Source organism: Rissa tridactyla, chromosome 2 (assembly GCF_028500815.1).
Source record: "Rissa tridactyla isolate bRisTri1 chromosome 2, bRisTri1.patW.cur.20221130, whole genome shotgun sequence".
NCBI classification, from domain to species: Eukaryota; Metazoa; Chordata; class Aves; order Charadriiformes; family Laridae; genus Rissa; species Rissa tridactyla.
Window position 1 is genome coordinate 23,873,773 of NC_071467.1, and position 12,842 is coordinate 23,886,614.

Below are 12,842 nucleotides of genomic sequence, written 5' to 3' on the forward strand. Positions count from 1 at the left end.
ATCTTCGTGGGCTTCAATCCCACAGACCATCTCTTAAAGTTTGAGAATTGAAATTTTTGGTAATACATGAGAAGATTTGGATTATGTTACGAACTCTGGGATAAACAGGATTAGAAAGACAAACACAGCGAGACAGTGGCATTAGGTCAAAGTTCCTCGATAATCAGACTTATCATTTGTTTAATGGTTTTATTTCAAATTTTGACATTAGGAATCACGATTTTTTAGACTAAATTTTCTGGAGAGATAAAGTTAGTAGCATCAATTCTGAGGAAGACTGGACTATCACATAGAAAAATCAAGACACCTTGAGGGCTGGAGTATCAAAAATAAGGATGAAATCTAGCAGTAAATAGTAGAAGACCATGCACACAGTAAAAGATCAACACAATTTCTTTGTGTGAGGGACCCAGTATTTCTTCTGTTCTCAAGCAGTATCATAGTGTTACTGTAAGTCATTCGTATTATCATGAAAAAAATCCTCATGTGCCATTTGAGGTACTTCCTCAGCACCTCAGCTGTAATAAAAGCACCAGTGTACAAGTCACTCATATTCTCTTTCCTACACGGAATCTTTTGTTCAATACTGATGACCAGTATTCAAGGTGCAGTGACATTGCAGTAAGCCTGTAAGTGAAGTCTGCTATATCATGAAGGAAGAACAAGAGAACTAGAATTATTTAGACCTATCAAATGAATGCAGAAAGGGGGCAGACTGCTTTCATCAGAAAACAGCTAATAAGGCTAAACCATTTGAATTACAGTTGTGAAGATTCACAACTACAGAGAAATGAAATTCTGGAACAGACTTCTGAAAACAAGCAGAAGGGTCAGCAAACAAACAACCCTCCTGGATTTGAAACTGCAGCCTGACAGACTTCTCAACAAAAATCATACAAGATGGTTGCACCCAAAGCAAGAGACTGGACTATCAGCTGTAGGAGATGCAGTCTGGGGTCCTGCGTCCTATGTTACAGGCCTAATTCATCACACAAGCGTGATTTTTTCCTGATCTTCCCTTAACTACATCTCAGTAAATCTATAAAAACCCCTTCATTTACTACATTAAATTCCACTGCAGCTTTTGTGGTTAAATATCTGGATAGTTATATAAAAATACCACTTCCCGGCTTAGTTAGGACTTTGCCAAACTACACGCTTTTAGCTCTTAAAATTTTTCATTACAGAGTCATTTGTCAACCTCAAATCACTTTTGTTGCTTCATCTGGTTTTATGCATCACTCACATCCCTGAAATTAGCAATAATGAAGGCATTAAATCCAACCACAACAAAACATTTTGGGAATCTCCAGATCAGACTGTTCTGGAGGAATCCATGAAAAATGTGTTTCAGGTTATGTCTTCAATAATACAAAAATAACATTTTTTTCTAGGATATTCAAAAAAGCAGAAGTTATTTCTCCAATTCTTGACATTTTTTACTAGTGTGTAATTCCCTTTTTTTGACTGGTAGAATCACTATGTACCTTTGCTCATATTTATACTTTTTTTTGTTATCAGCTTCAACAACATAAGGTTATGGATGATTAACACCAGGTAGCTTGGTACAGTTACAGAAAAGATTTTACACGAAATAAAGACTTTTCACCTGCTTTCAAAATTAATCAAAGCAAACTTTTAAAATTTCATAGCTACTATAACAGAGGAACAAAATTATCCCTAACGAAAGATCCCATGGTTCCTACAACTTTCACTTGGAATTGTAACATTGGATGAGAACAGGCTAAGCACAGGCAGGTTGTCCTCAGGTGATTTATAAGCCGAGAAGCCGAGAGACAGCCAGGTAATTTTTTATTGAGGCATGAAGCATAATGGAGGTCTGAGGAAAGTATTCATTTGATGGGCACTGCTGATATTTGGTAGATGTTTGGAATGACCACCTCCAGTTACAAAGAGCAACATGGGAGAAAGTACTTAGGATGCTTGTTTGAAGACACCGGTAAAATTTATTACAAAATAGATTATGATAGCTGCCATCATGAGCCAACAGAAGTGTAAAGCTCATAATTCAACAGCAGGTAAGAGATGACAGGTAGGGTAAGGATTGCTTTGAAAGAATTATGAAGTGTAGAGGCTAATTAACATCACTGAAGAAGAGGAACAAACAGAGGGATGGACAAAAAGAATGACATGGTTTAAGTGATGGAACATGAGATTTGCAGTCACATTCAGAATGGATGTGAGCAATGTAAGTCTGCATTAATGACGATCAGGTAAAAGGATACTCAAAAACCAGTGTGTAAGATGAGTGCAGTAGAGACACCACCACCACCGTGCAGATGGAAAGGGAAAGGTTAATTACCGATACTGTCGAGAGAGTGAGAAAGTAGATTACTTACAAAGGTTCATAACGTGTTTGGGGAAGGAAGAGAGAGAGAACAAAAATAATTAAAACCCTGGTTTAATATGACAAGCACTCAAATATGAGCAGATGCCAAAAGACAGCTTCAGACTGTAGTTTGGACAGATGAAGACAGACTTGGAGAGAATCCATTTGTCATCAGTAAAGATATAGTAAAAACCCTGACAGAAAAAACAGACTGGGATACCCAGAAGAATATTAGATCATTAGAACAGAATTGAAACTTGCTTAACCAATCTCCAGTCAAACCTAATTTATTCCAATATTCTTGTATTTTCTCAAATTATTACAAGTCAACGTGCAGGTTTTTATGTTGCAAAAATATTTATGTAATATTTTATGTATGTCTAATACTCTACAAAGTAATAAATCATCAGCACTGCACACTTTTTTTGTATTCACCCATTGACTGCAACTACCTGATTGCCTTTGAAGAGGATAAGCAAGTTTAGAAGTGCTTAATACCTGCCATGTTCTTTTTCCTCACCTGTAATCCTTTGTATGCTAGCGCTCTTCTATAAAAAGCTTTAATATTAGAATCTTCTATCTGAAGAACATGATCACAATCTTGCTTAGCCTCTTCATATTTATACAGTTTCAAGTAACAGAGAGCTCTAACACAGAAAAACAGAATACACTGCAATATAAGTAAATTCTACAGTGCTGTAGTGCCAACAGCACCTGACTCATCAATGTTAATTACAATACTTCACACAATTCAGTCTCAATGTGGTATTTTTTAAAGTACATCAAAACCAGTAAGTATTAATAACATCATTGGATGGATTTAGAGAGTGCCAATTCCTGCAATAAAAGTCAAAATTCCAAGTATGACTAATGCTTGAAGTTAGGCAGATATGTAAGTATTTTAAAAGCACAACCTATGTTAGTATAATATGATAGCAGAGTAGTTGATGTAGTACTGGATTTTATACAGCCATTCTGGGTAAAAAAAGTGCTCTAGATTAAATAAGCAATACTGCTTTCTGCACCTAATTATTACTTGGAAGTCTCCTATTCAAGTACTGGCCTACTCAAATCCTTCTTAGTTTGTGAAAGCTGATAAGATTACAGAATAAAGAATTATGCTGCAGAATTAGGTCAACCTTTAAAATAATGCTGTTGTATGACCGTGTTCTTACTTTAATTCTCTCATAATGTACATTTTCTCTTCATATTTGACATACTGCTACTGCATGTTAGTTTTAAATTAAAATCATACCAGTATTCTGAAAAAATGCTGCAAAATGCTACGCTAATTGTAACTTTTACTATTGCTTACTCTATTTATATAAAGATTTTTAGATATATATCGGTGACATTAATACTTACTCCCCTTGGAAAGTAATGTGGCTTAACAAAAAATTGATTTTGTTATTAGAAACACTCACCAAGTAGGAAAAAAAATAATCCTTTTTTTACAACAGTGACTGAAGGGATGCGATATCTCTATTTGCAGTGAGAAAATACAACTATCGTGATCCCACAAAGCAGGGTTAGATTTTACATCTTTACCTGTTAGTGTAGATCGTACATTCCTCGGTATTTAACTTCATGCATTCGCTGTATTTATTTACAGCTTCTTCATATTTACCCTTTTTTACAAAATCATTCCCTTCATTTTTTAATGTCTTGAACTTCTCCTCAGCTTTCTCACCTGCATTACGAAAGGATCACAGTGTTACGTAAGAAGGTCAGTTCATTAAGGGTAGCTGAATAATCTACCCAGACTAAGAATAAATGCCTGACAACTGGAGTATCTTTATTGGTCTGTGCAGGAGTGCACTTCATGAAGACCGCGATGGCCAGTTTTGTTAACTTTTCTAACCGGCTAAAACATGATCACTAGTGTTCTCAGGACCCACTTATCTATGCACTTTTCACTACAACGATCTTCAAATTCTCTCTCTTAACAAAGTTACCCAAGGTTATATGGATCCAAATTTACTACTTAAAAGGTTAAATAGGTTGCTTGCATATTGAAATAAAAACCCAACACGTTGTATTCCATAATAACAGAAAAAGCCTGGAGTACAATCAACAAAAAGCACTTTTCAAGCAAAGCATTTATGTTTAATAGCAACAGTTGTGCAAGATACCAGTTTTCTACTTCATTTGAAAAAAAACAAAAGTTAAACCCAATGGCTGCCCAATCCTTAAGACTGATGATTCAGTAATGACACATACTGATAACAACTATAATGAAAATACTTGCAACTGGACGTTTTTAAAAGTAGAGAAAGATTTTTATCAATTTAATTCAGCTTAAATTATACACCAACATGCCTCATGTTTCTTAAATGAAAAATAATTTTCTGCAGCATTACTGAAATCTAGTATGTACTACTATTCAAATCATACATTACAAGTTTCTAGAACTATGTCGTATTCTCGAGAAAAACGTCCAATTCTCATCAACACACGTTTGCAAGTTGTTTGTGGTTTTACATCAGGTACAAATAAATTCAATGCTATCTGAAAGATCACTGTAAAGTCATTAAATCTGTAGTGCCCAAGAGTGCAGATTATTTGAGGACATGCATTATTGCAGTAATGCATTATGGACAGATAACCCATCACTGCTGCATATTTGGCCAGCAACCCAGTTATGTATTGCAGCCTTCCCTGTTTTAATCAAGGGATTATCTTCAGCACTACGTTTCTTTATATTGAAATAAACTCAAAGGGGAACCAATTAATAGTTGAGTAAAAAAATCATACAATTAAGGCCTTTCCAAAAAGAATGTTTAATCTCAATAAAAACTCAGAAAGGTTCTTGCACCTGATTTACTAGAGGAGAAAAATGGAAACTGCAATGAAGGGAAAAAAGGTCATGAAGAAGAAAGCGTCCTAAAGGAGTTAAGCACTCAGTGCTTATGTGTAAACAAGTCCAGAACTAACATCTGTGAAAGGTGACTACTAAAAGGCCACTGTCAAAGTTAGAATCCAGCGTAAAAAAAAAAAATTAAAAATCAGGAGTGCTTTCATAAAAAATTAAGTGACAACTACAGATTATGCATCTGATTATGTTACTGAGGATGGGTGTTTGTTTGGGTGGTGGTTTTTTTGGAGAAAACTGTTACAACTGTAGTATGATGTCAGGGAAACTACTGATACTCGTGATAGGACTCAATATACTGCCGATGAGTATTTCTGCTGTATTTTCTTTTATTTTATATAATTTCAGAAATTATATGCTGCAAACCACACCACTTGGCTTAAAAACATTTACCATAACTGTAGCTCCATAAAGCACGTAAAACCCAATCATGTAAATGACCATAAGCTAACAGCTTTTCACAAGGGCCTCTGATAAATACTTTCTAAAGCAGCTTCTTTGACATCATTAAATAGTATTCCATTTTTCAACTAAAACCATTTTCTTTTTTGTCTACATATTTGCATTAGCTATACATACGATCCATCTGCAACTGTTCTTCTCTGGTGATATCTGTAGTACTTTTTGGCTTATCCTCTGAAGTAAAGTTTCCTCCATCCCACCTGTGTAGCTGGGCAGCAACTGGGACAACTGGAATTGGTGGCAGTTTCTCCCTCCAACTGGAACCATCCTGATCTATTAAAGTCTTTGTTATTCTGAAAGAGAAAAGCCGCACCAACATGACTTTCATATCTTTAACTCATGCTTTAATAACTTACACCCAAATTAAATAATGCAATGTTCCAACTGTTCAAAAAACAACTGAACCATTATCCTTAGGACTAATTTAAAAAAGGATTGTCGCATCAGTCAATGGTATTGCACTCACTTGAGATTTAGACTTTTTCAACTTTTTAGAGTATTTATGCTAGCATTTAGAAAACAAGCAGCTGACTTCAGCATGATCTGTAAATACTTAAATGACTGATTTTGCAACTAAGCTCTAAATGCTGCCTACTACATGCAGTAAAAAAATAGGAAAAAAAATTATTTTGTTTACTTTTCTCAGCTGTTCATAGATGTTATTTGTAACAAGCGTAGATTACAATATCAGACAGTGTGGTACCTAAATTTGCCAATGTCAAATGAAACCTCTTACACAACAATTCTCTAAATAACCAATGCAGGTCATAAAGTAGGTATTAAGTTGCATTTTATGGAACAGTCAGAAATTCGTCAATCAATCATTCTTTATCCCCACTAAAAAATACTAAGAAAATATATAAAAACTGCTTAGTCTTTCCTAAACCAACACATATATATATAGGTGAACTATTTCGTACATGAGAGGTTCAATCCAAAAATCCATCCAAGTGGGAGTTTCTCATTGCTGTGATACATTTTGGAGAAAGACCTAAGCAAACATAATGATCAAAGCCATACAAGATTTCATGGTTCCATTACAATTTTTCTAGTGTGTTTTTTTTAAAAAAACAAACAAATATTAATCAATTTTGAGAATAATAGTGAGATAAACATCTTGTAGTCTCAAAATGAACTCAAGAGTCAAGTTCAACTGATGATAAGTCTAATATCTACTTTAACAAATGAAAATTCTGAATTGAGTAGTAAAGGAAGCCACATTGATGCTATCACCAATAAACACCAATAAAAACCAATAAAAGTTTGTATTTTAGGTGCATTTCCACCTAACATGGGTGTAAAAAACATACTAGATGAATACACATCCAAAAAAAAAAAAATTAAGAACCTTGAATGTGACATGAATGAGACAGAATGAGCATAAATTATCCAATCAAGTGTTCCTTCTTAGTTTTGTTCTTTTTAAATATTTGAATAACAGCTGTAAAACAAACAAACAAACGGCCTCAGTATAATACTATGGCAACAGAGTCAGAGCATTCAGGAACAAATTCTTTTCCCAGTAGGGACTGATAGGAAAAAAAAAAAATACAAGACGCAGCACCTATTCTAATGTTCTTTATTCTAAAACAGAAATTACCAGAATAGTTTAAATAATGATACAGTCTAAAAAGGCTGTTTGTAGAGCTATATAATGTGTGATTTTATGTATTACATAATGCTGCATGAAACATGCCATTTCTTGTATTTTTGAATTGAAAGGAAGTTTCTTCATACACAGAATATCACATTTCATAGTACAATCTAGTTGCTTTACTTGTTTTCTAAATGAACAAGAATAATATTTTTCTGTGTGTAAGCTGCGTATGCCCTTCCAGGGGCTCTCCTCTACCTGTATCATTCCTAAGCAGTATTTTTGTAGGACATACCAATGAAGCGGCTTATTCAAGTGCTGTTTTGTTCTAATTGTACTAAAACTTCTGGGATTTAATGATAGTCTGAATTAAATTGTTAAGAAAAATGTGGCACACCATCATAAAATTAAACAGCCCTAAAATTTCCTCAGCTTATTTTATTAGAGAACAGAACTGTACACTTCATGTTAAAAAGTCGATTCATTACATTTTGTATTTCCCATAGAAAGTAGCAGAATAATTCTACAATAAACTGTGGTCCCACTGACTCCATTTAATTTTTCTCCATTTATCATAATGGGCTTTAAAAGTTGGAGAAAAAACCAGATCTAATTCATCAATATAAACAGAAAGGATCCTGCAGTATTTGATGATCAATCAACTTGTAATATAATAACCTAAGCATAGTCTTTTGCAAAAATTCATACCTGTATGCCATGGTTAGTTTAAAAAGCACAGTTATCTTATGAAAGAGGTGGGACAAATACACTCATTCCCTACCACCAACACCCAAACTTGACCCAACAATCCTGCAGTTTTGGAGTTTATCACAGATTTCTTTGTACAGTACAATACTTGGACTTTGTGATAAAAGCTTCCAACCTATCTAATGCAATTTGCAAGCTTCTATTAAGGGAGTTGAGACAACTGGAATGAAACTCCAATTTAGTAAAGGGAAATGCATAAACACATTGTCCCACATAGAGCTTTTGTATTTCTAACAGCAAATAATAAAATACTCACTCAAGAAGAAATTAAAATACACAAAGTAGGAATTCATTGATGTTCACAAAGGTAGGAAACTGACGCAAATTAAAAGTGTGCTTGAAATGAATTCTCCTGCAACTTGGCACAGACCATTACAAGCAACAGTCCTTTCAATTTATCTAAAAATCACCTCAGGGTAACCAGTAACACCAATAACCAGTATCATCTAATCAACATGATAAACACTCAAATAACTCTTTATACTTGTTTTCAGTTCACTTTTCATAAAAGTATGTACTTACATTCTTAATTATTTCCTTTTGATTGCAAACTGATCAGGTAAAGGCTTTATATTAAAAATTCTACTTCTTTTTTACATGAGAATTATTAGAAATATTAGACTGAACACTCATTTGATTCTAAGATTTTTGGAAAGCCTGCTTAGTTAGGTAAGTACAGAAAGACAAGCCTTAACACAATTTGTCAAACCCTTAGACACGAGTAGGATGATGAGTTTTTCCTGTCAGCTTCATACAGCATCACCATCCAATTTCCCACAGGAACTTAAAACCAAAGAAATCCTCCAATAAAAGCAGGTTGTTAAGACACGATATTCGCAGTATAAAAAAAAATTTAAATTACATTTTGGGGTTGTCCCTTTCAGTTAAAAGGCAGTAAGGGAACTAACATTTTTTGTTAAAATTATTTTTTTAAAAAGTCTATTACTTTGGAAATGAAAATGAATACTTTGGCAAACAATTTCAGTTTAATTCATAAATGATAAAATATTAAAAAATAAATTATAGTAAAATTTCAATTACGCGGGAGGTCTATGCTTTAGAAACTAAGAATTTGCAAGCAAAAATGAATTACCAGCAGAAGAGAAGAAGGAAGAAGCAGCTGAAATAAGGTGATGGGTTGCCAGGGAGGAAAGAGTAATGAGCAGTGAAGCTAAAAACATAAGGAAGGCCTAGAGAGGAGAAAAGGAAGAGTGTTAAGGGAAAAAAAGGAAATAAGCTTATTACTAGGTAAGTTACAAGTCAAGGAGAAATATGAAAAGAGTATCTGCAGATAAAATAAGCCAAGATGATTAAAAAAAAGTATATTAATCACACAGATACCAGGATAAGCAGTTATCCCACCAATCCAAGCGCTCTATTATCTGCATAGATACAGGAGATCAGTAACAATTTGTTGTGTTATCAAAAATAAGACTCCTAAGAGGAGATAGTAAAGTGTTGTGATCTCCTTTGTCCACCTCTGGTCAAATAAGCAGAAGATATTACGGACTTTTTAATGAAGTAATAATGTAAGCGCTCACGGCCTTGCCTTAAAAAGAAAAAAAGTTACTAGATTCCATTGTTAAAAGTTGCATGCATGTGGGTTCCTGCTCAACGATTAATGGCTGGTCTGCTTTCATAAATACTTTTTTTTGCCCATTAAAAGAAAAAAGGAATGAAAAGGAAGTGGAAAATCCTATCATTCACACATTTAAGTATTTGCAGTATGTTAATGAGAACGCAATTACAATAGTGTGTATACACTCAATTTTACACTCTTAAAATAAAATTATAGAAATTGAGATGTCTGTCTTGGCATCAAGAATTAATGTTGGATGTATTAACACGTAATTTAAAAATGACATTTATATATTTTTTACACCTCTAAGCTTTGTAGCTAACCACTGTATCAAGCTACTTCAGTGTTTACACAACTGCAGCATACAGAAGGTTTCACACTTAACATAAATCTCCAACTGACACAGGAAGACTGCTGATATGAAAAGGAAACAGACATGTCAGAGAAAAGGTATGGACCTTAAAGTATTACTTTACATGGCAACAAATACAAGTTAGGAAAGAAAACAAGCTGAAGAGCCAGTAAAAAAAGCCTTTAAAATATTACATTTTTAAAACAGAAAGTGACCTACTGCTGGCAGAGGAAAACTGTGAAGCTACGGGGAAACAACTAAATGAAACAGTCAGTCTCTAGTTATAACGCACTAGTTGTGACAACCCTGCCCCTGAGGGATACAGAACAGAGGGAGCATATAAAACAAACAAAATTGAATTCTATTTTTCTACTTGGATGAGTATCAGAAAATTTGTAAGTGGAGTTACCTATTAGCACTATCATTTGCTGCTTGGATGCTGCTGTCTATTTGTAGGACTGTTTTATAATCAATGTATGCCTGTCGATACCGCTCCATGGATTCATTTGCCATTGCTCGTCGCAGGAGAGGCTTAAGGGAAAATGGCTGAAGCTCCAGAGCTCTGGAGAAAACAAAAGAAAAACGCAGAATTGAAACAGAGTAATTGAAATAATATTAATAAAACTGTTTTATGATATACACAACTATACATAACAACTTTGTGATTTCAGATGGGCCTTACAGTAACATAATCAAGGAAAATGGGACTAAGTGGTTTATATTAATACCCTGAATGACATGCAGTTATGATACTGTCAGTGCTTTTACTACAACTTACGCTACTCAAATCCCTATCTGGAAAACTGCTTTCATCACCAAGAAAGATCTATGTAATGTCAGCTGTTTAAGAGCAAAAGCTATTTTTCTTAAGTCATGCCTAGATCTATGGGGATTTGAAGTATATGGTATTTTTGTCTACATGATTTTCAGTTCTTCTTCCTAATGTATGCATGTAAAAAATACATTTAGTGAGACATGAATATACACCTGTCTTTTTTTGGCTTTTAGGTTTTTGCTTGTCTTGCCTGTTTTCTGATTGTGTGCCTGGTCAACACTGAGCTCAATCCCTGACACTATGCAATCAGAACTCCTTCCAAACACCATGCGCTTTTCCAGCAATATTAAGAAGCAGGCGACAAAGGTTTTATTTATTTGAGATTACCTTTTATTAATCAATGATTCTTGCTAAAGAAAAAGAGAGATAAACTTTGAAGTACTGAAATTAAGATGCGTCTAGTCAGATTTCATGGAATCATGAAGTAATTCAGGCTGAGAGGTCCCTAGTCCAACCTTCTGCTACAGGTAAGAGTCAGCTTTGCGATCACACAAGGTTGCTCAGGGCTTTATCCAGTTGGGCCTTGAAAACCTCCAAGGGAATCTCTGCACAACATTTTTGGGCAACCTGTTGCAATGCCCACCACTGTTCATGGGGAAAAGGTTTCTCCTAATACACAGTCCAAACCTTGTGTGGGTCAATTTTGGCTGTTGTCTTGTGTCCTCCCACAATGCACTGCACCAGAAAGAGCCAGGATCTCTGGATAATCTCCTCATAGGTACTGGAAGGCTGCTGTTTAGACCCCTGGAAGCCCTTCTGCTCTAAGCTGAACAAACCCAGCTCCCTTGGCCTCTCATGTCCAGGCAAGTGCTCTGGAGTTCACAACCACCTCAGTGACACTTCACTGAACTCATTCCAGTTGATCACTATCTTTCTTGTACTGGGAAGCCAAAAAACCAACACATTTATCACAGATGTTGTCTAACAGGTGCTGAGTCTAACAGGATAATCACTTCCCTCAATCCACTGGCTGTGCTCCTGTTTATGAGCCCAGGAGGCGGTTGCAGCATTACTCCTCCTAAATGCTTGACATTCTGTAACTTAGAAGAATATTAATGCAATTTCAGGTTCCTAACATCAAGAATGAAGAAAAAAACAACCATAAATAAATTCAGGGGAAGACAAGACTACTTGAAGAATAGCATCAGTGGGAATGGAAAACGACATTTCCAGGGTAGAATGCAAATATAATACAGCCAGGGACCAAACCACAACACAGTACTAAATAAAATAACATTAGTGCATAGGGGTCCTATTTCACTCTCTGTAACAAGAATCAAAGACTCCAAATCAGAGTCTTGAGACAAAGAGAGATCCAGCAAAGAGTTTTTGATACACTTCTAAGCCCTAAATAGCTAAAACTTCGTAAGAGATAAATGTTCAATACTTACTTTTATATCACAAATATAAGCACTACACCATTTTTACTTTGAAATCAGGTAACCTATTCATGGGTGATCCTTTATGTCATGTTGCCTAGAGAAGATTTAATTGACATTGCCTAATTCATTTGTGTTTGCAGTTTTGCAGTTCTGTTTCCCAGTCTCTAAATTATTTCTACCTCTGTTGTGCTCACTAAGAATCATGGGTCCTTGTGTATCCAAAAAATATGTACGACATTACGGACACTATCATTAAATAGTAAGAAAATAAGCTTCCAATTGGTAAGAATACAAAACCCAAATCCTTTGTATTACTGATTTGAGTTGAAATCTTACATACTTCAGACCTACTGAACAGAAAAATGTGATGGCTGTTAAGTATGCCATCTTGTTTTATCAACCAGCTGCCTCTGGTTCTACATCTGTTTTAACAAAATACTGTTAACAAGTAAATTTTTTCAGATGACATTTTCATAAAACTTTTCTATCAGGTGGAATATATACAGTAAGTCAAAAATTTGGTTAACACAAAGTTATATGCGTACTTTATTTTTAGTTTTGTGGGGTTAACAGTTGGGTTGTGCTGTAAAAAAACCAACTGATTCATTAATATGATTTCTAACTGTCTTGGGATCCTTTTTTGCACCT

The 12,842-nt window shown here is 34.8% G+C and overlaps 1 protein-coding gene across 3 annotated transcripts in view; it reads right to left on the reverse strand.

Annotated features, from left to right (window-relative positions):
- SPAG1 (sperm associated antigen 1) overlaps window positions 1–12,842 on the reverse strand; it is a 45,589-nt gene that overhangs the window by 4,203 nt on the left and 28,544 nt on the right. For all 3 annotated transcript variants that reach the window (XM_054191328.1, XM_054191330.1, XM_054191329.1), the window contains 4 exons: window positions 10,387–10,539; window positions 5,802–5,977; window positions 3,899–4,040; window positions 2,871–2,997 (listed from right to left, as the gene is read on the reverse strand). In XM_054191328.1, the coding sequence (XP_054047303.1) occupies window positions 2,871–2,997; window positions 3,899–4,040; window positions 5,802–5,977; window positions 10,387–10,539 (598 nt within the window). The remainder of the gene's footprint in view (window positions 1–2,870; window positions 2,998–3,898; window positions 4,041–5,801; window positions 5,978–10,386; window positions 10,540–12,842) is intronic.